The following is a 26,800-nucleotide window of genomic DNA, read 5'->3' as shown; positions in this document are numbered from 1 at the left end:
TTTTTACCAGCAATTTGGGAGAAACTCTAAAGGTTTGCATAAGACTGTTATTAAGGAAGAAGCTGGCAATAAAAAGATCACTTACCCTAGTTGACAAGAAGTACCAGGTGATCTGATGCAAACTAATAAAATAAAGTCCAAAGGTAGAGCCAGAGGAACAAAAAATTCAGCAAGACATGATGGATATTCTACAAGGATTTGAAAACGGTTAAGGTGGATAATTCAATAATTAAACTATTTTTTAACCTGAGTTTTGCTGATAAGTAATAAAAAGAATTCACATTCACATCCTACGCCACTGGTACTAAGTGTGAATGTGCTTCAAGAGTACTACACAAACCCAACAGTCCTGCATGGAAAAAGGATGAAATGAATCCATGTTACATCATGGTATTAATATGCATTCACAGCTCATGCTCTTATGGTTCTGAAGGGAACATTCAGAGTATGTCTGAAAAATAACACACAAATTCTTAACAAGCCCCTTGGCAGCACGTCAAATCTGAAGGACCCTCAAAGCTGAGCATGTGAATAGCACTTCTTTCCTTTATTCAGTTTTACTACAGAAATTTTCCTTTTCCTTCCCCTCCTTGCAGTGGCTGACAAAATAGCCCAGTTCATAAAGGAATCACAGAATCACTGAATGTTAGGGGCTAGATGGGACCTCGAAAGATCATCGAGTCTGACCCTCTGCCAAAGCAAGATCACCTACAGTAGGGCACACAGGAACATATCCAGAAGGATTTTGAATGTCTCCAGACAAACAAATCTCTGTGCCATGAATACCTGAGTATCAGAATCTGGCCCAAAATTAGATGGTAAAAGTTGCTGCATTATATATATGCCAGTGCTGACAAACACACCTGGAATCTCCAGTCCTTTCACAAACCCAGTTTGTCTATATGTGTTTAATTTTGCACATACAGACCAAGCTAGAATTTACACATTCAACACTGTTGCTTTTTATTTTGTCCTCAGCTGGCAATAAGACAGGAAAATTGGAGGCTCGTTAGAGGCTTTCTCTCTCTTAACACCATGGAGTCCACTGCTCGATAGAAGTTACATAGGTCCTCCTCTACTGTAGCTACAGTAGGTTTGCACCTTCTCATGAGATGGGTTATCTCCCATAGCCCTTCAGAATTACAGAACTCTCCCAAGCATGAGCTGAAGGTCCACTCTCAAAGGTTTCAATAACTGGAATTCTGAAAATGCTCTATGCTTGGAGAGACTGCTTGAAGGGCATACCCTTTATGGATAGGACCCAATGTACCTTTTCTACAAATCTCCAGTTCCATGTGCATGTGTGTAAGTGAAATGCATGTTTTAACACAGAGAAACAAAACCTTGAGTTACTGCAAGTGTAGGGTTTGTGGCTGAGTTTACCCAGCAGTACTGGGTAGTGGAGTCCTCACCCAGCAGTACTGGGCAGTGGAGCCCTCACCCAGCAGTACTGGGCAGTGGAGCCCTCACCCAGCAGTACTGGGCAGTGGAGCCCTCACCCAGCAGTACTGGGCAGTGGAGCCCTCACCCAGCAGTACTGGGCAGCGGAGCCCTCACCCAGCAGTACTGGGCAGCGGAGACCTCACCCAGCAGTACTGGGCAGCGGAGACCTCACCCAGCAGTACTGGGCAGTGGAGATCTCACTCAGCAGTACTGGGCAGCGGAGACCTCACCCAGCAGTACTGGGTAGCGGAGACCTCACCCAGCACTACTGGGCAGCGGAGACCTCACGCAGCACTACTGGGTAGTGGAGACCTCACTCAGCACTACTGGGCAGTGGAGCCCTCACCCAGCACTACTGGGCAGTGGAGACCTCACCCAGCAGTACTGGGCAGTGGAGACCTCACCCAGCAGTACTGGGCAGCGGAGACCTCACCCAGCAGTACTGGGTAGCGGAGACCTCACCCAGCAGTACTGGGTAGCGGAGACCTCACCCAGCACTACTGGGTAGTGGAGACCTCACCCAGCACTACTGGGTAGTGGAGACATGCCTTAAAAAGCCCTTAAAGTCAATTAAGAAATAATTCAGGCACAGTTTGGGTTTGTGTGTAGCAGATTATAATACTTTCTAGAGTGGAGATTTTGTTTCTTTGAGTTCAGTGAACTGTCAGGTATTATTATAAAGGTACACACACAAACAATACTAAAAGTACAAAATCATACGTAAATTATAGCAGACAAATAGAAAATTGTATACATTTATTCATATTTTAAAATAACACAGGCACAATTTTGCAAATACATAGAATCACATTCTCCAAATGGGAGGAAAACCTAAGTAGCATATAGCAAGAAAGCACATGGCAGTACATCTAAAATAAGTACAAATAGTATGAAAGTTTCCTAAGTCTACCGTGATACCTCCTATGACTACACTTGTCAGCATTACAAAAGGGCAACCAAAGAATACTCGTAACAAATAGAGCAACAGGAACTTTCCAAGTAAGTTTATGTTAGCAGCATAGAGTAGCAACTGCCTAAGAATGGAAGGATGCTTGTACACTGTGTATACATGTACATATGCACATATATACAGATACAACTGGAAGCCCACAAGAACAAAAATACCCTAGGAAAATGATGAAGGGAATTTTTATGTGTGATGCAGTACATAAAAACAATGCATGCATTAATCCAGCATGTTCATGATGAAATCACATTCACAAGTGGAATCACAGTGAACTCTTCATCAAACTAAGCAATTTCCATGCTGGATTACTCTGTCCTTTACCACTTTTCTGATCTATGGAGCGCATTTGGATGCTAATTTTTGGAAGAGTCAAGAGCCCTCAATTCTCATGATCTGACAGGAGGAATCAGAGCTCAGATTTGAAAGGAAAATACTTCTGCAGAAAAAATATCCATGCAAAGACCCTGGGGTGGGGGGTGTGTGTAAATACCTAGGCAGAAAAATACCCATGAAAAGACCGTGGGGGGGTGGGGGGTGTGTAAGCAGTGGAACTCAACAAAGGGCTTCTATTTAGCCAAAAGATGGGCTGTCAGGAACTTCACTTTCCTGTGGGGCAGTCCAGTATAGTGGACTTACTTAACAAGCTTAACTTACTCACTTAACAAGCTTTAGTTTTCACTGAGTTTTCCTGAGGATGTGAACTAGATTCCATTTAGATGAAACCAAAAGATATGCTCCAATCACTAGTGGCATTTAGCCCATGGGACCAAGCCAGACTGTGTATGGTGTGGAGTTCAGGTCCTTAATCCCAACAGTTTCAGGCTACAGCTTCAGCTGAGATAGTTTCTCACTAATGTAGAATATGCTTTGGAAATATACAGAATAAACATGAATCAAGATGTACTAGAACCTATAGTTACCATGCAAATTAGTCTTTTTGTTCTTACTTGCCCTTATTTGCTAAAAAAACCCTTTACTTACAGACATTCTTTGGTTTTGCAAATGTGAGTATGTGTACTTTTGCGTAAGGATGGGATAGATGAACAGCCCAAAGAGCAGTGAGCACACAGGTTTTTTTCCCCCTTGGCCATCCTCAGAAATACTATTCTCAGCAGTGATAACATGAAAAAACTACAGGCATCTTAGCCAATCTTCTGCGTGTGCAATTCCTGTTGAAAAGATGCTCCCATAAACGCCCCCAAATTGTTATCACTTAATGCTACCTTTGTCAACAAAGTCATTATACTTGGGTGTGAGCCTTCCTTGTAGCAGAGCAGTAGAATAAGTTCACAGAAGCAAGTTTAACTATTTCTCATACTCCAGTGGAAAAAAAAAAAAAGCCAAATTTACTAAATACTTCCTGACCAGCTTTCAGTGATTTCCTGCCAGCTACACATGGCACTTACAGGGCTCTAAGCGAAGTGCTCTCAGCAACATATGATATGGGAGAAAGCAAAAAGTACTACTTCCCTCACTTCAAATTAGTTTACACACAACTTATTTATTATAGTGCCAAAATAAAGTGTGTAACATGCTATCATGCATAACAATACATGGTAAGAACATGCATTAGTTCAAGTTTACATTCTCTTTAGGGCCAGTAAGTCAGAACAGCAGTGGCAGATACCTGTCTTGAGGAATTCATAGAAATAGCAGCAAATAATACAAAAAGCGAAAAAAAAAACAGACATGAAACCAGCTGTTTAAGACACACATAAAATGCTGACTGTGTGAATTAGTCATGAAAACAGTAACAAAACCCAGTGGTATCTTTCCCACCACATTCAAAGAAACTGAGTTCAGCACCTGAGGTGAGACTATGCCACAAGGAAGACCTTAAGGAAGTGTCCCTGCTCCAACACCCATCACTCCTCACCCCCAAGTTAGCACCACCACCTTCCTGGCCCTACAGAAGGGGAGGGTGGGGCAGGTTTTGTGCAGCTCACAGACTGCAAAATTTAGCTGAAGAATGCACTTCATCCAATGGGGCTGGAAAGGACTCCAAACTGTAGATGGGGTGGGGGACTGTAAAAGCTGGGGGAGTAGGCCCAAATATGCCACACGTTATTATTCTTATGGCTTCCACAGAAGCCCTGTCTTTCAGTGGTGAGGGACCCTCTCTTTCTCCTTCAGCCCTTTTCTGGAGGGTTTGCCTAGAAAACTCCAGTTCAGAACAGACAGATGAGACTTCTTGGGATTATGCAATAGAAGGTTTACAAAAAGCTTGCTTTTCTTTGTGTCGTTAACTATACATCACATCAATAGCCAGGGTTAAAAAAAAAAAAATCACTCCACTAAATCACATTCCTTTGTATCCTCTCAGAAAAGAAGGAACAGAATAAGACAACATCTGCTGAAAGTGAAACACTCTCTCCTCAAAAGAGCTATGCCTGGTCTGGAACACCAGGCCTTTTCAGTAATGCATCGCTTTCTGTTGTACACAGCACACCACAATGTCCACAGACAGCTCCTGTGTGACCCTTTGGCACTAACACAGAGTTTTACTGTTGCAGGTACCCTAAGACTTATCATAACAAACCCCAGACTTGCTTGAACACAACTAAAGACATATGCTGTTTCTGAGATACATGCTGAAAAAACATTAATATGTAAAGCGCTTCTGATTTTCTACTTACTAAAGGCGACCTCCAGTTATAATTCATGAGTGATTAATTATTTAAATTCTCACTTACCTGGACATGTCCTCTGGTTGAGCATCTGCTCTGCTGCAGCTCTGTGTGGTCCTATTCTGGCCAGTCCATGAGCAGGTGAATGAAGACTGCCTGCTCAAGTGCTGGATAGGCTCCTCTTTATGAACTATGAAATGCATTATGTGCACATGGTACTTCTCACACAAAACACTGCTTGCTTTAGCACCTAGCAGCGCAAAGATTTCACTGTGGTGGGTGCTGTATTCATGAACTTGCCAAGAGATTTCCATTACTTTTGAATTGAGTCCTCAGAGATTCCTAAATCAGTGAGTCTTCAGATAATCGGAATCAGGTTGACTTCTTCATCCTGGTGTTGCTCATACAGAAATCTTCAACAACACAGAATTTACTGTTAATTTTCCTGTAAAGGGCTGTTGCTGCTGACTCCTACTGAAGAGAGTGGGACAACAATTCTATGCAGGAGCTAAAGGCATTTGAAGAAACAGAACACTTTGTTAAAGTATTTCCAGGAGAGATCAATGGTTAATCCTCTCTTAAATCACTTTATAGGCATTTTAAAGAAGCTGGAACACCATCTGCTCCTATGTAGAGCTCTTCCTCAGCCCTTACTGATGTAACTGATACAAGCAGTCTGCAGATGGAGCCTCCTAACCCAGATGGAAAGAGAATTTGGCTGGCCCCATAAACTACTTTTTTCTCTTTGTGAAGAGGCCGTGCTATAAGCAGAGGCATGTGATCAGGACATCTAGTAGGGATGAAAATGTTAGGATCATGTCTGCTGCATCTGTTTGGAAAAATAAAATCCAATTTTTCATGTTGTTCAGTTAATTACCTGTGAATCAGTAATTAGCCAATCAAGAAAAAAAATTCCTTAGGAAAACTTCTGCTCCTATTTAAAACTTTTTTTTTCCTTGAAAAAATATTAAATGAGAAGATAATGTGTGAAGTGTCCCTGCCCATGGCAGAGGGGTTAGAACTAGATGATCCTCGTGATCCCTTCCAACCCTGACTGATTCTATGATTCTATAAAACATAATACGTATTAAAAGTTAAACATTTATTAAAACCAAGCCTACAGCAAGCCTTTTTTTTCTTTGAAAAGTGAATTTTAAAAAGCTGATAAAAATCATAAAACATTTGGTGACTACTTAGCTAACTGATGGGGGAAAAAAAGAAAAGCCAAGTTACTTGTGACCACTCCCCTATTAGCAGTAACATGAAGAAGTATTTTGAAAACCTCAGGTAAACTCCCTGCTTGTTTTATACACATGAGTAGTTGATTAAAATAGGACTGCTTGAGTGAATAAGCAATTAGGATCTGATTACATTCAGGTAAACTGTAGTAGGCTTTATTTTAAAGAATTAATAAATGATTCTCAGCTGATGTCTTAACTGCTCTCAGAAGGTGAATCATCAAGGTCTTTTACTACACACCCAAGGACTAAGACTCTTTCTTCAGTATTGCAGTGCTCAGTTTAAACAGATTTCAATAGTCATTTCTTTGTCAAATAATCTTTAACAGAGTGGTCACAGTTCCTTATTCATATAATAAAAATCATGCAAATATGTGTTTATTTTATGCTAAAGATAGGCTCATCTAAATAATGGAACTGATGTTCATTTACTCTAGTGCGAATGAAGCCTGCTGCAACGTTTCTAAAAGTGGATCTGCTCTTACTGCAAACTCAAGCAGAGAGCTTTGCTCTGTGACAACTACACCCCAATGATGATCTCAATTTTGCTGTACATTTAGCCATTCTTAGAGTTGTATTTTTTGTAGCTAGCCTTTGCATGAGATGTTGTTTCATACAGCATGCAAACACTTTACAAGGAGCTTCAGTATGAGGCACGTATTTTATTTTATAGCAGATTTATGGTGATTTGGAAAGTCTTAATTATCCTAAAAACTTTCTCAGGTTAAAAACTACCTTGCATATGAATGGAATCGGGGCAGAATCCTTATGCTCTGTTTGTTCAGGAGAAAGACCACACTTCATGAGAGTACTTCTTATGGAAGTCTGTCCAGCCTGGCTGTACTTGCACTTTCTATTAAGCCAAAGACATTCTAAATACAAGTTCTACCTGATTGATAGTCTCTTTTTCAGCTCTCCTCCCCATGTAGGAGCTACAGTTTTTCCCAAGATGCCCTGTACAATATGTGTGGAATTTTCTCCCTAGTCCTGCATTCTTTACATCCTACATTACAAATTTATTAGCTCTCTGTCTATCCAGCCATCCATCTGAACTGTAAAAGGTGCATATGCACATGGCAATACATCTAGCTCATTCTTTTGCTACTACAACTCTTCATCTATGACCCTTCCCTGTCTTGATTTCATCCCATACTATATTAAGCCTACAATCAATTTTATACTCCAGGGACAAAAAGCAGCCACTTTAAAATTTTTTGTATATTATAACATTGCATGAGGGCTTCAGACACTTTGGGCAGTGCATCTGCAAGGCATTATACAAACACACTGCAAATGAGAATACCAGTCTTGAGAGCTTACAAGAAATCGGTCAAGACAGGGAGTAGGAAAATGTTATTGTTCTTTTCCAAACAAGGAGAGACATCCAGTCATGCAAGAATCCTGGGACAGAGCCTGTATTTGACGATAGATTTCTATCCAGGATCATAAGCATGGCCTCAGTTTTGGTCTGACAACCAGCATGAACACTGACATCACTAAAGTAAGGAGTGAAAGCTGAGCTATAATAAAAATAAAACCAGAAAGCTGCATTTACAGTAGAAAATAGAAGGGGCAAGAGAGATGACAACCTGGCATCACATACCAACAGGAACAAAAAAATAATGACCAGGAGGAGGAACACTGGTGAAGAAATTTCCTCCCCATCCTAAGAGTTGCAGCTGCTGATGAGAGAATATATATGCCATGAACATACAAAATATAGATTTATATATACATATATACAATAGGAAATAGTCAGTATACAAATACTTACATGTAAAAATAGCTTTTTGCTTTCCCTTTTTGATGATTTACAAAAGCATACAAAGTTTCCTGTTGGTTAATGCTTAAGTAGTGTGAGTAAACCCTGTGTGTCATGTTCCACACATAATTCTTTCAAGTGTTCACAGTATTGGCTATTACAGTGTTGAATCTGACATTCCAGATGTTAAAATATTCATAGGACACATTCTAAATGTAAAGCATTAATTTAAATACAGCTTAAATAGAACTCACATGTGTAGTTGAATTATGGTCATCTTACAAATAGGTCTGCTGCAGCTGAAAACTTTCCATGAGAGTAAGCTTGGAAATATGTATTTCAGCCAGAGATGAGTATACTTTAAAATTCTTGAACTGCCTCTTGATGTGCAGATAATACTGCAAGGCAGTGAGTCCTTTCAACTCCACCTGAATCAATGCAAGCTGAGAGAACTCAGTATTACAAATTATTCTCAGTAGGAAAGTGGATGCACAGAGCAATTCACCATCAGATCCAGACACGCTGTCACTTTCTTCAAATACCCAACAGACAAGAGCAAATGACAGGTACCCTTGTTTCTGTGTTAAGAATAACTGCTCTGTAGCATTCCTCATCAGGAAAGTGCTTTGTGGACTTAATCCTCACAATTCCCTTGTGAGGGAGATAAATACTATCCCTTTTTAAAAATGGAGAAACTGGAGATTTAAAACAAAGTATGATGGCTGCATGAGAAATACTCTCAAACACTAGGTTTTGGATGTTGAAGCAACTCAAAGGCACAAGTGGAGTAAATAGAGATGCTTATGAGACAACTTCACACTAACCAGTTTGGGTACTGACAGCAAGCTTGGTACCAGAGGCAAATGTTCAGCATGAGCTTCAAAACACAGTCTTTGCTAAGTGCCATACTGCTGAAGCTAACCTGTGGGACAACGGCCCCAAAAAATAGAAAACACATCATCCGAGATGATGTAACTGGACCAGGGTGGAGGGAAGCTTCATTTTAGAAGTTATCAATTAGTTTGGAACCTTCAGTAAATAATATCTTCCCATGAAAGAGTTATGTACAGTTCAAGAACAATGTATAGCTCATCTCTAATTTTACTGTATAGGCAAGTGCTCACATCTGTCCAATGTATTCAGGTGGAGTTTTTTATTTACTCATTCAAAGAGTTTGGAGGTCTATATTTTTCCTTATATTTCTCTTGTAGACAATTTCCACTAATACCACAAAGAGAATTAGTACTGAAAATGAGCTACAAATAATAATTTTAATAAAGTAAGTTGATGGACAAGTTTTAAGGAACCACCATGTTCTCTGTGTGCACCTGTATATACAGGAAAACTCATCTGTCTTTAACTGCTACTGCCTTGAAGTAAAATCCAGTTAAAGTATAAAGTGCATTGTGTGGAGTAAAACCCTAAGAAATAACAAACAATGTGTCTGCCTTCCACAGATGATTAATTTTGCTTAACAGCTGAACCATCATCCTCTTTGTCTTCTAGATTTTAGTTTTGTGTTACCTAGGCTGAGAAAGGCCAGCCACATGTAAGCAAAACTGTTGTAAACGGAGACATTTTTGTAATATGCTGTTAAAGGAGAGTTAAGAAAACCAGTATCAAGACACTGTCCAGTTGGGGTGTGTAAATATTATTGTGTGCTTCTTGGCCCATTTAGCGAATACTTTCTTTTCTGTGATAAACCTATGGCCTCCGTATGGAGCATTTTCATGCAGAAAGTATTCCTCACACTCATCTCTTCCTGGCTCGTAGTAGTGGTAGGGAACTTTACGAAAGCCTTCTGACCTAGAGGGAAAAGAAAAAGAAAAGGATACACCTGAGTATTATTTCCAAGGAAAACATTAATATAAACTGCACCCAAATCCTTCCTATGTGTCAGCACCTCAGCTCCGTTGCTAACCTGTGTAAGGGCTTTCATTACAGCATGATTGCTATGAATTTTCCCACAGAAAATGAAGATAAGTGTATCTTTCAACCTACACTGATCTCTGATGTCAGTAAGAAGCTGATGGGCTGCTGCTTACGGGTACTGCACCATTTGTTCAGCCTGGGAGAACTCAGTCTATAAGGCTCTGTTCATAAGCAAACTCTGCTGGAACACCTCTGCTATGAAGATAAGCTGAGGGAGCTGGGGTTGTTCAGCCTAGAAAAGAGAAGACTCCAGGGGACCTTATATCTGCCTTCCAAATATCTGAAGGGATCCTACAGGAAGGTTGCAGAGGGACTTTCTTAAGGGTGTCTAGCAATAGGATAAGATGGAATGGTTTTAAGCTGAGGGAGAATAGGTTTAGACTGGATCCTAGGAAGAAGTTCTTCAGTACAAGAATGGTGAGACATTGGAAGAGGCTGCCCAGGGAGGTTGTGGATGCCTCCTCCCTGGAGTTCAAGACCAGGTTGAATGAGGCCTTGAGTGTAGTTGAGAGGTGTCCCTGCCCATGGCAGGGTGGTTGGAGTAGGTGATCTCTAAGGTCCCTTCCATCCTAAGTCATTCTATGACTCATTGGATAGTCCCAACAATTGCAACTTGTTCTTGAATTGGCTGAATAAAGCAGTTATAAGGATAATATACATTATAAATAGGTACTGCAGTCAGAAGTAATTACAGCTTTAAGGAAACCTGTCCTTCTCTGCTACCAACAGACTGAAGTGCTATCATGCTGTTTAGTGGTTTTACATCAGGGTTGTGCACTGCCAGCTTGGCTGAACTCTGCGAGGACAACTGCAGCCCTGTCACCTCTCATTTCAGGGCACCTATTGTGTTTTCATAAACAAAGAACAACATATGTTCTTTCCATTTGGATGACTCAATCAGTGAGATTTGCAAGTTCTAAAAAGTCAGCCTCTAATGCTAAGATACCCTCATTAGAGAGCCATGACTCAAATTCATCCCACCCCATCACTTTTGTTTTTAAGGGTCTGACAGGAGTAAGTCCCACATTGGAGTAACTCCAAAGGTAGAGACAGGATCTGCACAAAGACTTCAGGAGCTGAGGACCCACTGGACTGGTTACATGCAAGACTTGAACCAAGTACAGAAGAATAGATTTCTGCTAGTATCATACACTGTTTATGACATTTCCTGCATTTCTAAATGAGGAATAGTTTCATTTTATATTATTCTATCATACACTGTAGATTAAAGCATTTAATTTGGACTTCTAAAAATTGTGTTTATTGTTACACTTCCAACAATAGGATTAATCCATTGTCACCATAAGGTCACTAACATTAGTTGGTTGGAATTTATGTCAGTTTATTGTGATAAAGCTCACAGGACTTGTTTTATTATCTAATTAGAAACCCCCTATGACTCAAAGGAAGCCATATATAACCTAGAAAGTTCAAGCAGGTTGCTCATTGGTGGTGCAATGTAATTTCAGGTAACTATCCTAGACTAATCAAGTGTATTCAGAGAACTAATCTATTTTTATTTCCTCTGTGGATTTGCTACAGCAGTAGAAGCAAGTACATTTTGCCAGAAGAGCATGAACATACTTTGTTTCCAGATTATTAATAAACTGCAAAAGATCTTTGATTAAAAATAGTTCCTTATGGCATCTGATGTTGGATTTTGTAGATGTGTTTATTTTATCAACAGCACATGCCATATCAGGACTAAAGATGCTGACAACAGTGTCACATCAATGCAAAACACTAGGAAATGACTGCCTGATCCATTTTTTGGATTTATGATATTAAAATCAGTTGTGAAATTTTGACAAGACCTCAGAACAGTAGATGCATGCAAATAATTTCCTGTGATCTTACTTGCAGTAGGTGTCATTTATCATCCCATAGACGTGAACTCCATAGCAGGCATCCATAGCCAAAATTAAGGTAAACCAACCCGTACTGAGATATGAACCTGACTGGACTCTGTAAAAGTACAACATACAAAAAACAAATTGCAATGAGAAATTATCAACACTTTATCAATGAAATATAATCCATTATCTGTGGCAAAAGGCATTAAGCAACTTGACAATCTGTCAAAACCATACAATTATTTTGAATTATTTATAGATATGCTCTCATTCTTCCCAGCTTGGGGCCTCAAGCTATTGTCTACAGAAAAAAAAAAAAACCATGTTAAATATGTGCAGTCAAACAATGTATCTCTCACAAGATAGAAAATAATTTATTTTTACATCTGAAAGATAGCAATTAACAGAATGTGTAAAGTGGGATATAGTTCACCGAAAAGCAAACTACTGGCAGAGTTTGGTGTGTGTCTGTGAGTATGCACCATCCTCTTCCATAAGGAAAATCTTGATCTGCAGTAGTCTATCTTCAGCACAGTAGTAAAGCCTTTAAGGACATTTTGGTAGAAACTCATCCAATACTAGGCTTTGAGAACCAAAGTTCTCTTATCATCATTCTTTAAGAATCAAGAATCAAGAAGGTTGGAAGAGACCTCAAGGATCATCGAGTCCAACCTGTCACCCTACACCTCATGCCTATCTAAACCAAGATAACATAGCAGTGAGAAAAACCACAAGGGGAGAATGCCCTGATTTGTAACCAGTCCAAAAGCATTCCCTGCATGAGTGAGAAGAAATGACACATGTAAGGATTTGCTTCACACGTTGACTATGTGAACAAATGCAGGCGTTGCTAACTAGAAACCAAACTTTGTTTCCTCCACTCACGTAAGTGTTATCAATGGGGTTCTGGGAGTCAACAGAGCTACCCATATACCCTGGGCAAGCCAGACTTACTGCTTTAAAACCTTAGAAGTAATAACAACACATTTAGCCCTCAATGCTTACAAACTGGTTAAGTCCAGCTTTGTGCATGTATAGCTTTCAGTTGGACACAAGTAAAGGAAAAGAACTATGTTAAAATTATTACCTGTCTAATTTCCAAAGAAAGATATTAAAGAAGTCATAAAAGCCATCTCAATAGAGCCCCCCACCCTTTGGCTCAGTTTGTGAGAGCTGGATGTGAGTGCGAAGTGGGGATAATTTACCTTTATGCTATGTCTTTTAGCAATTAGCTTTTGGGTACACAGAGAGCAGTCTGTTCTCCATCATAAATTAAAGTAGTCTAAGGGTTGCACACCATTAAGTTTTGATGCAAAAGGACTCTCAATTAGGCTTTGTGTGTGAATCAGTTGTCCCCATAAATGAAAACTTGTGAGGACATTTTCATCCTGGGGTAGTAATGAAGCTTTAAGGAAGGGAAATTTAAAAAAAAAAATCATGTAGCAACTTATCCAGCCTATAAACCCCAACTTTCCCTCAAGACAGAAGAACCCACATCAAGTGTTTCTTCCTGGTTCAGAACAAGAATGTGTTATAGTCTCCTGCCTACCACGTAAATCTGCCAAACAATGGCTTTTGGCTCAGATTCTTTGTTACTTCCTAGCTTGTTCTTGTTGAAGTTTGACAAAATATGTGTGAAAAAGTGCTTATATAACCTTTAAAATGACATTTACCTGACACATACAGGACAAATTCCTTCTCTGAAGAATACCTTTTATTACAGATAGTAGAAAAGCTCCAAAGTTTCACATTCCTAAATAAAGCTGAGTGCACTCTGATTTAAAGAAATAATGTATTGGGGGTTTTAAAGTAACAAACAATTACCTCAGCTCCCAGAGAGTTTTACTGTGCTCAAGAACACTGAAAGTAACTTAGCCTATATCTTCTCATCCTTAGCCATGTCTATCATCCATAATTATCTGATGTGAACTTCTCTCTCTACATTTCCTGAAATGTTGTTTTCCTTGAGGAAATTCCCAAGTATTTGGTTAACTGCTTTTCTAAAGGAAGCAATGAATAAAAGGTTAACTTAGCCTGAAGAATGACAAGTGGGTCAAAAGGCAGGGTGTCAAATACCTGTGTCACCAACTATAATTGTGCTTCTTCACTTGACACTGTGGTAGCCATGAAACTGTGGGCATTTATCTGTCCCTTTAGGATCTTCATTTCTTTAATGTTCTGCTATTGTCTACCGAAGAGAATTCTCAATCCAATTCATGTTATTTCAGAGTAATATTCTTCCACGATAAAAAGCTGCATTGCTCCTAGCCAACTCTTGCACCAGAACACTATCCTTGAGCTTTTAAAGCCGCTTAGAATCATCATACTCATTTATAAGAATGTTAGGAACATCCTTCTGATAATGGAAGTTTCTTGGAGAGTGCTACATTGTCATCAGCATCTGAAATTTGCTATAAGCAGGAGGAAAAAAGAATTTTTAAAAAGGAATTAATCAATATTTCATGTCTTGTTTTAACACCACTGAACCTTAGTCCTCTCATCTATATACTACACTAACAGGATAAATATAAACAGCAGAGTGAGTTCCCAGCTACCTTCCCTGGGAGATGAAGTACATGACCAAATACAGATTATACACTTTCAAACAAAGCACCTACTTTCCTCCCGTTTTTTCCTCTGAAGATACATAGGGATACAAGGGAATATACTCAACCAGTGGGGATCCAGGATGATTGGGTAACACCTTGGAATTCAATCTGATACCGTAAACATACTTTCAACATTCTAATGAAAACAATACTAGAAATGTGAAAACTATTTTAGCTGTGCCTAAAAAGTCATAAATCTCTGAATACCTTTTAAAATATCATCCTATAAAACTGTAGTGCAAAGCCTTGCTATTATGCTAACACCATGCACTCAATTTCTTTCTCTAGAGGAGAGTTTTAGAGGTTTGGTTTGTTTTTTTTTTTCTTTTTGGCCAGGCCTTTTGAGACTCATTAGAAAGAGTTCCTCTTGTTACTGTAATTGCATTCACATTTCAGATCTTACACACCGAAAAGAAAAGAATTCTTCATTTATGGGTAGCGTAGGGCTGTTACTGCACAAATCTGAGGGAAAGAGGACAATCTGAAAACAGGGAAAACCAATTTTGTTAAACACCATCTGTAGAACTACTATAGGCAAAACTATTGTGATATAAATGTGTGCAGCAAATCCAGAATTGTTCTCTATGGCTCACCGTGACTTTTTCATACACTCCAAAATTAATGGGGCACCAGATTTAGGCAGGAAATTGTCTCAACAGCTCAAGAGAAAATAATGGACTATTTTTCAAAAAGAAGGGTTTGCTTTTAAGACATGATTTACAGCTGGATGCAGCTATAAAAAGGTAATGCTCACAAAATGTTACTTTGTCTGTTTACCTTGAAAATGAAAGCTTATTTTGCATAATTCCTACATTATTAGGATTCTTAAAGAAATGTTAGTTATTGGGATGTAATTCATTCTGCTAAATACCATCCAGACTTTAAAAAAAGTACATAGGCATATGTTTAACATTAAACACATAAGAAGACCAATGCAATCAACTTAATTAAGATGCTTGAAACAAAGTATATGCTTGCCTATCTTGCTCTTAGTGAAGGTTTAAGTGCTTAAAATGTCATTCTTTCATCTCAGAATGTAAAAGTAAGCTCCAAGGTTAATAGTTATTTGGGAGTTTCAAGTCTCAAAACATAGAATTTGCATTTTCAGTAATGTTTTCGATAAGCTCCAGTAGAAAGAACTGACAGTAGTTTCTCCCAACACCTTAAAAAAGACACTTACCTTCTATATTTTAGAAGGAAATGGTAGAAAACACTTTTAGGATTTCTAGAATTGTAGTGTGTGGTACGTAAAGCTTTAATTAATATATATTAAAAAATAAAAGCATTTTGACAGGTTTCTTTAGCCCTAGCTTTTCTATGTTCTCTGTTCTCTCAAGGAATTGATATAAAGAAGACAGGATACAGTGCCCCATAAAAATGGTGGTGACTGAAATTCATCTTCCTTGACATCTATAACTATGCTTTGATGTAGACTAAATGAGAGAAAAACTAGTTTCTTTTCTCATCAAGGGAAAATCGAGGAACATCAAATATTTTCTTAATGATCAAGGGCAGGTGGGTTTAAATCAGGTATAATTTTCTTGTCGTTGGAGTTCTGACTTTACTAGAGAATTCCAGGAAGTTCTTTTCTTTGTTCAATTGTTCCAGGATTTTTTATGTACACAATCAATTCTAGCTCTATGGTTCAATGGACTGTAATTTCCAATGGGGACTTCAGGGGTAAAAAAAAAAAAAAAAAAAAAAAGAGAAAAAAAAGTTGTTACGGCAGAGGTGATCTTTAGAGCAGCAACTTCAACTCAATTTGATTGCAGAAAATAATTTAAAAGCCTGTTTTTAAATTCTTCACTGGGAGAAAGTAGAGAGCACAGAAGGTCAATTAAGAATGTTAATTAAAATTAAAAACGAAGACATTTAGGAGTTTAAGAAGCTATTAAGTAACAGAGAGCTTGCCAAAAGTATTAACTACACACTTTTCCTTTTTTGCTTAATATTACAATCTTGCAGTAAAATATAATTCAACAACGAGAGACTGAAATGACAAGATTCTCCAGGCAAATTAATTGACAAAAAAATGTATGTTTTCCTAAAGGCTGTTTATAGACTCAAATCTTCAGATGACTCTCTTAGTGAACTACTGAATCAGCAGCAGCTTTCTTTGCAGCAGCTTGTCAGGCCCCATGACTAATAAATAAGTGTAAATAAGGGTATTAATCTAAACAAACTAAGACACCTGTAATCCACAGAGTGGAGGCTTCGTGATGTGAGTTGTCCTTCCAACATGCTACAAAAAATTGTAAAAATTACTCAAAATAAATAGAAATATTTTCAAGAACTGCCCCAAGATTAGCTCAGACTGTGTTCAGGTAGACATGTTTCTGGCAGTAGTTTCTTCCTGCAGAGTGACTAGATAAAGTTAGTCTTTTGGGAGAGGGTATAGTGTACTCTGGGTTTGCCTGACTCTCTGCCACTCACCCTGCATCAGCCTTGTCTGAGACAGACTCCCAGGCATTAGAGTAATCTCCTCTGCATTCCCTTGAACCAGCTCTTTTTTCTCCCTAGGTTACTGTGGGGTTTTGCATTGCTGAATTAAGGTTGTGTTTCCTTACAACTAAAAATATGGGCAATACATCAACACAGCACAAACTAGTGATCCATTATATAATTCTATACTAACCAAATTAACACTACCATTGTACTTATGTTGACTGACATTACTCTCTTTTTCTGAGGAAGCATCTCTGAATACAGTTGTTGAACTCTTCTTCTTTACCAAGTGTCCACACTCCCCAAGTCACAGGTTTGGTCTATGCCTTCCTCTTCATATGAAAAGTGGATTTGTAAATGACAAATTAGAATGAGGTGATAGAAAAATCCCCCCCACCTCTGAGAGAATGGCAGGGTTCATTTTCCTAGCACCTCTCCTTTGAGAAGCACATATACTTCTCGTGCCAGAAAGCTGAGAGCAAAAATGGAAGTATATTTGGTATAGGAGAAAGATAAGACTCTAAATGCTGAAGTGAATTAGCACTAGCCTAGGTTTAACTCTGTTTTCTGAAAGATGCTGTGCTTCGTTGCTAATAATTTAATTTTATGTCCTCTGCAGAAAAAAAAATAGCATGAGAAGAGCAATGAAGACTCAAGCACAGAGAATTGATTTCACCTGGTAAAAATGGTTGCTATTTCTGCATTTTAAAGATACCTGTTAGGCAGTTGTTTATCATAATTACTCATTCTTTTGTATGTGCGTGTGTAGGCACATGTGTGCTTGCTTTGCATTCCATAATGATGCAGGACATCTAATAATAAACACCCATGCTCCTCCAGCAGTGAGCAGACACTCTCACATATTCAAAAACCCACATGGTGCTCCAGGTCAGTCTGAAAAGTGAAACATTTTTATATGGAGAGATGTTTTACTATCTGTCATGTATGGGTTTATGCAAAGCTTAAACAAGTGGAATGCATTATGAACAGCACAGACCCCATTCCAGATTCAGACAGTGGCTGTACCCAGTAAGATGTACTTCAGAATAGAGAACTGATGCACTCCTGCCAGCCCAAATTCTTGGTAGATCATCCTTACTATGAATCCTGAAAATAAACTGCAGTCTGGTGGCATACTGCCCAATTAATCCTCAGAAATATAGGTTTATCTAGGTATACTAATACTGGACCAATGAAACACAGAGGACAAGAGTCCCTTTCAGTTGCATTTGCTACAAACCCACAGTTAAGGCCAGTCCTAGATCACAAAGTAGCCCATGAGAATCTTTTCTCACAATCTGGTTTGAAAGAGACAGAACAATTGATAAAACCCATGTTAAAACAGCTTTGAACAAAAGGCATGAAGAACACTTTTGAATAATCACAAAAGGGAACAGAGAAATGGTGGGTTTATCTGCATCTACTTTAATAAACAAAACAAAACAAAACAAACCCCCAAAGAAACAACAACAACAAAAAAGCCCAGCAAAACCACCAAAAAAACCCACCAAACCAAATCAAAAGCCCTAACTACTTAACTTACTATTTACAATTTTTAGCAAGACAGGCAAAATCTGTATTAGAAATAAGAAAGAATCTGTTACTACAATTACTAAAACCCATGTGATATCTGTTTTATGCATGAAGTTGCTATCTTTGTGTTGTGTAGATACTTTTTTATTTCTTTCCTCTCTATTCACTGTATACATGGAAACCTAAAACAAATGGGAAAGTCTACTGCCCAGGCTTCTGTAGTTTTCTTATTTCTGATTCCTCGACCTGGCTTTGATGCGTCTCAGCTCAGTTGTGAACTCAGGCAACAAGAGAAGGAGGCTATTTCTTGCAGGCAGAGAACTCCTTCAGATGTCTGTGCTGCTGAACGCAGAGAAGGAAAGGAGAATTCCTGTTTATCAAGAGTAATCATAGAGATCCAGCTTGCTGCAAAGCACACAAGAAGGAAACAAGACTGAAGAATTGTGACTGCAAACCCTGCTTTCCAGTGGGTATATGTATTATTTGGAGGTGATTATTGTGCAAGAAAACCTATGCTCATCTTTTCAAGTTGAATAGCATCCTCCATAGAGGACAAGAGTTGCTAGCTAAATTTTTCACAGCTATTTGGCTTCTGCATCTTGTACTGACTCTTCAGAAACAAATTGTGCTCTTGGTGCAAATTGTTCATAGAACAGTAAATCCCAATCTTTTTTTTCTTTCCAATTCTCTTCCCTAATCTTCTTTTTTCCAGAAATACACGTTCTCTTGATTGCTTTCGAATCAAAAAATCTTTTTTTTCCCCCCTTAGCTACAAACTACGGTCTGAGGCACAGCCCATGCTATTGCACATGCTCAAGTTATTAGTTAGAGATTCCTTTTGTAAGTGTCCTGGTTGCAGTTGGCACCCGGGATCTGAAGCTCATACAAGCAGCTCATACATGATTAACAATGACCTTGACCCACTGGATCTGTCTTGTTCAGAAAGAGAAGCACGTGTCTCCACACATCTCCATTTGCACTTGGATTTCGTTGATTAACAAATGGGTGTTTAAATCACAAGAGCATCCACCACACAAGCATGTTTGAAATGAAGGGAAACTAAATTCACATAAGCAGATTTGAGGGCTAAGCTGTTGGCATCTTTAAACAGCCATTTTTCTCTTCAAAAATCACCAGAGCAAAATTCACTTCCCCCTTAGGAAGACTGAGTTTATCAGGAAATGCAACTCTTCTGGCCTATGCCAGCACAACGCTTGCTCCACAGGACAATTATTTACGCTTGCAGTAGTTACACTGGAAGCAATGCCAAATCTGCTTGCTGTGGACAGCAGTCAAGCCTGCAAGTTAGTTGTGACACCATGGTGTACTCCTATCCCATTCTTCTCTGCTTCCCATTGGTCTATGCCAGGTCAAAGATTTACTGCAATCCCTGAAGGATGTGACAATGGGAATGATGCCTCAAACCTTGACACAGGTTTCACAACTTGTGCCACAGTCATCTCAGGGCAGGTTTATGGACTCATCACCAGTAGCTGCCCTCAGTTCACTGAGCACTGGCTTAGCATTTTCCCACAGCATAAAAGACAGAAGAGAAGGATTTAGATTGTCATCCCTGGTAACCAAAAATGATTCAAAACTCAAATGTGTGTCAAGTGGAAGAAAAAAAGGACAAATAGTGACTTTTCCCTGCATCTTCATTTAAATCAATATTTGCTGTCTTGGGTCTGCACATTTTTGTCCAGGGAGGATGTAAACTAAACAGAGCTGCAGCTAATCCAGGATCCCCAAAGAGGCTTAATTAAGCAGGCTTTCTCACCTTTTGCTTTTGGTTTCAAAGGGCACTTACTACTCCTAGCTGCATATTTTAGTGAAATCTATTGTGGGTGAATACAGAAGAAATACCTTGATTAGCTCTTACCTTGTCAAGACAAGATACTGAAGGGAGTTCATCTAACCTTGGCTGAAAGCAGCTTAAATTTTTAATAAAACCATTTTCTAAAATTAGGTTCTATTTTTTATATTTAAAGAAAAAAAAAGGAAACAACTTTCTAAAGGTATACATCATGTCTGTGATGTTAGGATGTGAGCAAAGACCTTTATAAAGGTGAGTATGAAAGAACAGCTAGCGTCAGATTGTACCCTAACTGTTCATTTGAGTGGGGAGAACATTGGACCAGATACTCAGTTGACAGAACAGCCCTGAGGTACATCAGCTGATACCTTTTTAGCTTTTCTACAATCTGCAGTCATTGTGTTAGATCAATCGCTACCTTTTTGATGTTAATGTGGAACAGAGGGCAGTGTTACATTTTTGTCCCTACATTCCACATTTACCTGAGAACTTTGCTTTTCACAAAGATGGATGTTCATCCAAAAAAAAAAAAAAAAAAAAAAAAAAAAAAAAAAAAAAAGGGAGGAAAAAAAAGAAAAAAATAAAGCTTCGGTCATAATATTAATGGGAAGTTTCTTTTCAGAAAAGGAATTGTTCACTGAGAAAAGAGAGAACTGAAACCCCACAGGAAAAGGCCTTCATCAGTGCATATCCCTCTATCAACAACTTGTCTCTCCCCAATGGTGGTATTCATAAGAGTGTTTCCAGGTATTCTGAAATTAATTGATAATTAGTTGCTAAATTAATTACTCACTGATTATTTACATTGCAGTAGCACTGCAAATCCTCGTCGTGCAAGGCACGATACACTCACATGCGACATTTCTTCACCCAAGGAGCTTAACTGTCAAATAATCAAGAGAAACAGATTCTTTGGAGAACATACATATCCTTATCCTTAGTTCTCACAGGGAACTGAGACATACTGAGGTTTCCTCCTTTACATTTAATGCATCTATATGAGTATTACATTAACCTGCATATGAAAGTCTCTCCTGTAGAAGGTAGAAACTTCCAACAATGCTGTGTTGTGTTATAAAACCACATTGTCTGAAACTGAGTCTGGAGCTACAGAGCTCTTCTCTACACTGCCTATTTGCACAACCCAAAAGTTCATTTTAGATTATGGAAAGTCAATATTTTAAGCAAAAAACGAAATCTTAAATCCAGACAAATTATTCTGATGTGGAAAAAAAGGAGGTAAAAATAGAAATTGCGTGGGACTGAATTTTAATTCAAATGCATGAGGCCATAATGTAACCCATCAGTCAAGCTTTGAAGATGAACTGCTAATTACACAGATGTTGCCTTCCCTTTGTACTGCGATACCTTTCTCAAGATTACCTTTTCTGTGAAGTAAAAAAGGAACAATTTTGGGGGTTTTCAGTTTGCTTGGGGTTTTTTTTGTTGTTTTTTTTTAATGTAAATTAATGGAACACACAGATATACGTATCAAATTATTGCTTAGTATCACTGTTAGAGTCACTGTTAGGGTCTTGCTTAATGTCTCTAGTCTAGACCTTCACTGCATTCTTAATTAACTCACCTCTGTCCAGCTATCTAGAAAGAAGCGAGTAATCCTAGTCTCTGAACTACTGAAACTTCGTCGACCTTCTCCATTGTTTTGTTTACATAGTGCCTGGCTTTCTGACGGGCACCTCACACTGATGCACATTTGTGGATAGAAGAGATTGAGTTCTAATTAAAGCCCCACTTGAAGTACAGAGTCCCAGATCGTCAGGACATGCATGATTAGCTTTTGTCTTTCCCCTCCTGTTCACCAAAAGCATTACATTTAATGCAGCAGGGCCTTCTGAAGCCACAGACAGACAGACTTGGCAGAAGAGACAAAAGAATAGTGCTTTTATTTTCTTTTTATTCTTTATTTTTCTTTCAGATGGCAGCCTTAAGAAAAAAAGTGTGACAGAGCAAACAATTTAGAGAAGCACAAGACTGCCACAGAGAAGCTCATAGAACTATGCATCAGAGTAGATTCCCCTCTAGCCCACTGAACAGTTCCTTCAACATTGCACAATTTCAGACTATTTTTCTTCCCATATTGATTGAACAGACTGCAGGAGGATAATCATACAAATGGAAGCTGGGAGAAAAATCTCCAAACTTATTAGAATTGCAGTGAAATGCTCAAAAAGAGAATTTTTATGGCTTCAACGCTCTCAGCTGAAGTAGCAAATGAGTTAGTTTCCTGAGCCTTTCAAAACCCAGTTTTTTGAGAATAGCAAACTAAAGAATTATTGGACTAAAGAATTATCAGACTAATAATAATATAGCCAGTTCACTGTCACTATGAGATAATACCTAGTTATCAAGCATGGTGAAGTATACAGTTAGCTTCAGGGATTTGATATTTCCAGTGAATTGAAGTTAGAACACATTCATGAAGCAGCACAATGGCCCTTTGCTTTATAAATAAATGCTCTGATTTCTCCTCCACATATTATATTGACTCCCAGTATCAGCTAGTTAAGACTTGGATATGTTGTTTGTAAAGCTCTGCAGGGAAGCCACTCTTCAGCAGGCCACACACCTGACAGCATATATCAGAGGAGCATCAAAGGCATCAAAGTTCAGGATGTCACAGTTAACCAAATTATCTCTAAGATTTGCATAGCAAACTTCAAAACAAGCTAATTGACTACAATTAGAAATTACAGCCCACTTGTTACAGTGTAGATGACTCGAGAATACATCTTTTTGGCACCAAATTGTAAAATTCAAAACTATTAGGAATCTGTTATATAGTTACATTACAGAGAACCTCAGGTAACACTAGCAGCTGCACTGCTGGAATGAATACCAGATTGAAAATTAAGAGTTCAATCACACACGAAAACCAGAGATAGCGTCACAATTAGCTTTACAAAACAACATCATTCTTTATGAGGCTTTCTCCTTGCCTCTTCACGCTATTTGCCTGATAAGCCTTTGCCAACAAAGACATTATACTAATTACAATTAGTTATACAAAGTGTGGGACAACTGGAATGACATATTGATTTTTTTTCTCACAAAATAAACCTTATTTTGAATTCCAAATATAAAGTAAGAAAAAAATAAAGCAGAAGACCCAGATGGAATGTTTACTCCAGACATGTATGAATGTGAATATATTTGCAGAGACACTCAATCCATTTAAAATTTTAATCTTACAGTAGTTGTTTGGGAAAATCAGTGCAGAATGGGTTTATGCAATTAAAGTCCTTTTCCCCCATGCAGAGATATTTAAGACACAAAGGCAAGAGATGAGCTGTTTAAAAAAAAAAACAAACAACAACCCACAAAGAAACAAAACAAAACTCCCCAAATTCAACTTAGAACTAAGAGAATCTTCCAAAAAAATTAGATAAAAAAGTGTCCTAGTCATCAAGTACGTGTGCACGTTTGTCATGCAATATTAATATGGTACTGACTGTGTTTACATTTGACCTAAATGATTACCTACATGCAGTCTGCAGAGACAAAAATATATGAAGCTCTGTTAAATATCTTTCTTGTTAAATGTGAATCTGTGTAACTACCACATCATATCTAGGTATGAAAACTATGAAATAATTCTTTTGCTTTGGTTCTTTGGAACTCGTTCTAATAATTTCTACAAGATCTTCATTCGTCCTCCATCCTGCAACACCATGAATGCTCCTCAAATCATACTGACAATGTGCTCACTTTGTGAACATCCTCAGTGTTCAAATGTATTTCCATAAAGGATGTGCATGGACTGAGAGTCTGAGCACAATACAGTGCTTGATCCTTCATGGGGACTCTCCTTACAAGTCTGTATCTTAAATTCCTTTGAAGTTAAAAAAAAATAAAAAGTACCTACACTTGCTGAAAAATGAATAGCTGATACAGTTTGATGTTCTCTCAATCCTTCTTACATGCCCCGTCTCCAGACCTCCAGCTCACTCAAGCCCTTAGATACAAACCTTCTGCAATACAGACAATGAATATATACAAGTAAACTGGCAACGGCCACACTCACAAACCAGCAGATTTGCTCCCTGATCTCCACAGTGCCTTTTGGCACTGCTCTAGCCTTTTTGTCCTCAGTCTTGACAAGAGAAGGCATAGCACATAGACAAAATACATTTCTTCTCTTTTTTTTTTCCTGGCCTACATGTCAGCATTATCTGATTAGGTCTACGTCCTACGGCTTGTTCAATCTTGCTTATCAGACACACTGGAAAATATTTCCAATAATAAGCCACCAGAAATCTGCCTCCATATCTGGTGTCAGGCTACATATAACAGAAATCTTTTCATTTTAGTTTTAAAGTATTGCTTCATTCAACAAGCTGACTGCAGCCTGACATACAATCTAACCTAAAGGCTATGGATCAGCAGGTAAATGTAGAAATTCTATTAGTTTTCAGACCTGAGGTTTATGCCTTTCATTTAAAATGAAATCAAAATCCTACACATGAATAGGTAAAGCACAGAGTAAAGATCCTTTCTTAAAACCATCCATTACCTATTACATGAGTGTGAGGAAGAAAGCAGTTTCTGCATCTCATAGATACTGAATTTCTTGTGCTCAATGATTCTGGCAAGGATGGTAAATAGCAGACATAAAAGAGATCCATTCTGAGGAAAAATTAAAACCATGATGAACATTATATTAGGCAATGTGAAATCCTGCAAAGGTACAAAGACAGGCATATTCAGATATGCTTGGTAATAACGAAACCTCTCCAAGCCTGTATAAATTTGACTTCCTTACCTATACCTGAATTTAAATGTCATGGTCATATCCTCATTTAGCACCAGAGGAAAGAAAGAGTGCAAAAGCACATACTACAAAGTATCCAGTTTACAAAAATATTTAGTTTTTTCAAAATGAAAAAAAAAATCAACAAAAAGAGATTCCCTTCCTTTGTTCCTTCTGTAAGTGGACATAATTCTGATAGGTAATCAGATTTCCTACCCAGCTTTATATATAAATGCAAGAAACTTATAAACAATTGACATCTCACTTAATTTAACCATTTACTCTAAAGAGATATATTCACTGGAAGTTCAGCATTTTGACACAATATACAGACTGAATTCCCAAATTAGTATCAGTGAGTTTAATTCACTTCTGGTGTGGTCAGGCAGAACTTCACTGAAGCGACTGGAACTGCTTCTGCCAGAGCTGAATTTCTCAGTGAGACTGGATCTTGTCTGGTACAGAGGTAGAAGTACAGTTTGTAAATAAGGTCCCCTGTATGTGGCAGGCCCTGACCCTGTGGAAGAAACACATCCAGATTCTAGCTTTGTGGCTCAGAGATTTCTTTATTATATACACAGTTCCTGTATAATTATCCCACACACTGTTTTCCTTCAAACTGGTATATGATGATTGTCTTAGAGCAAGAAAACCAATGGTGATTACCTGATCACACTTATGATCACACTAATGGTGGGGGTTTCGCTGCATGTCTCTTTCTGTGCATTCAGTTAAGGAAATTATTCCATCGGTTGCTATTTATTTAGGAAAAAAATACAAAAGAAAAGCATGACTTTTTTTTTCTTTAAAAAATTAGCTGTAATATTTGGATTATAATATTAAACAGCAAAGATATTAGCTTGTTGGGCTTCCTCTTTCTCATTATTCAAGCCTACTCACCTCTTTCATTTTTGTGTTTATTTGCATTAAATCTGTCAATAGGTTTGATACCCTCTTGTTTCATTTTGCACTGATGTTAGCTTGGTGATTACAAGTGAACTGGCATTCTTTATCATAGCTCTTAGCTATTACAATATTCAGTCCTCATGTATGGATTTCCCATACATTTTCTTCAAGGGAGGTAGAACTGTAGCTGTTACACACATCTCAGAAGAAAGTAAAGTCTACACAGTGTGAGATTTCACCTTATGTGTTCAGTTGAATGAAGAAATGTTAAGTCAACTGGCTTAGAGCAAAGCGAACAGAAATCTCAAGATGCAATGTCCAGGCCCAGGTCTCAGTTAAATCCAATAAGAGAATTACATCAAAATTTACAAAGAAACAAAAAAATAGCCATGATAATTTTGTTTTATCTCACAGAAGACGATAAGAGAAATGCTGCTTTATCTTGCCCTTCTGACAGGTATATGTCAGCACTTCTCCTGATTCTGCATAAGAACTTTTGACATAGTGCTCTTTACACTCCAGTCAAGGGCTGTCCTAAACGTTGCTTTAAAACTAACATTCTGTTGAGACACACAGGGCTGCAGAAATCCAATACAAAGTACCTGAGCTGCCCTGTTACTTAGGCAGTACCTTTCATCCCAAGAGATTCTTGGTAGACTACATACACACCAACATTTGCAGCCACTCATGGATGAAATTATCTTGGAAATCACTTATCTAAGCACTGACTGCATTTAGCTTAACTGATCTGATGAGATCAGGTTGTCAAATGTTAGAAAGAAACTGCAGATCTCAGAAAAACAAGGCAAGAAACCCCACAAACCTAAACCATTCACATGGAAATAATTCAACATAAACAGGTAATTCCTTCTTGAGCTGGTTATATGATAGTGTGTACCCATCT

At 38.3% G+C, this 26,800-nt stretch overlaps 1 protein-coding gene across 1 annotated transcript in view; it reads right to left on the bottom strand.

The window, feature by feature from the left end:
* Positions 1 to 9,656: 9,656 nt before the first annotated feature.
* Positions 9,657 to 26,800, bottom strand: part of ST6GALNAC3 (ST6 N-acetylgalactosaminide alpha-2,6-sialyltransferase 3) — a 129,138-nt gene continuing 111,994 nt past the window's right edge. The window contains exons 4-5 of the mRNA XM_054384367.1: positions 11,827 to 11,934; positions 9,657 to 9,843 (exon numbers count right to left, since the gene is read on the bottom strand). Coding sequence (XP_054240342.1) covers positions 9,657 to 9,843; positions 11,827 to 11,934 — 295 coding nt within the window. The remainder of the gene's footprint in view (positions 9,844 to 11,826; positions 11,935 to 26,800) is intronic.

This window comes from Indicator indicator, chromosome 10 (assembly GCF_027791375.1).
Source record: "Indicator indicator isolate 239-I01 chromosome 10, UM_Iind_1.1, whole genome shotgun sequence".
NCBI lineage: Eukaryota > Metazoa > Chordata > Aves > Piciformes > Indicatoridae > Indicator > Indicator indicator.
Note: the sequence above shows the minus strand (reverse complement) of the source record. Positions and strands in the feature narration are given on the sequence as shown.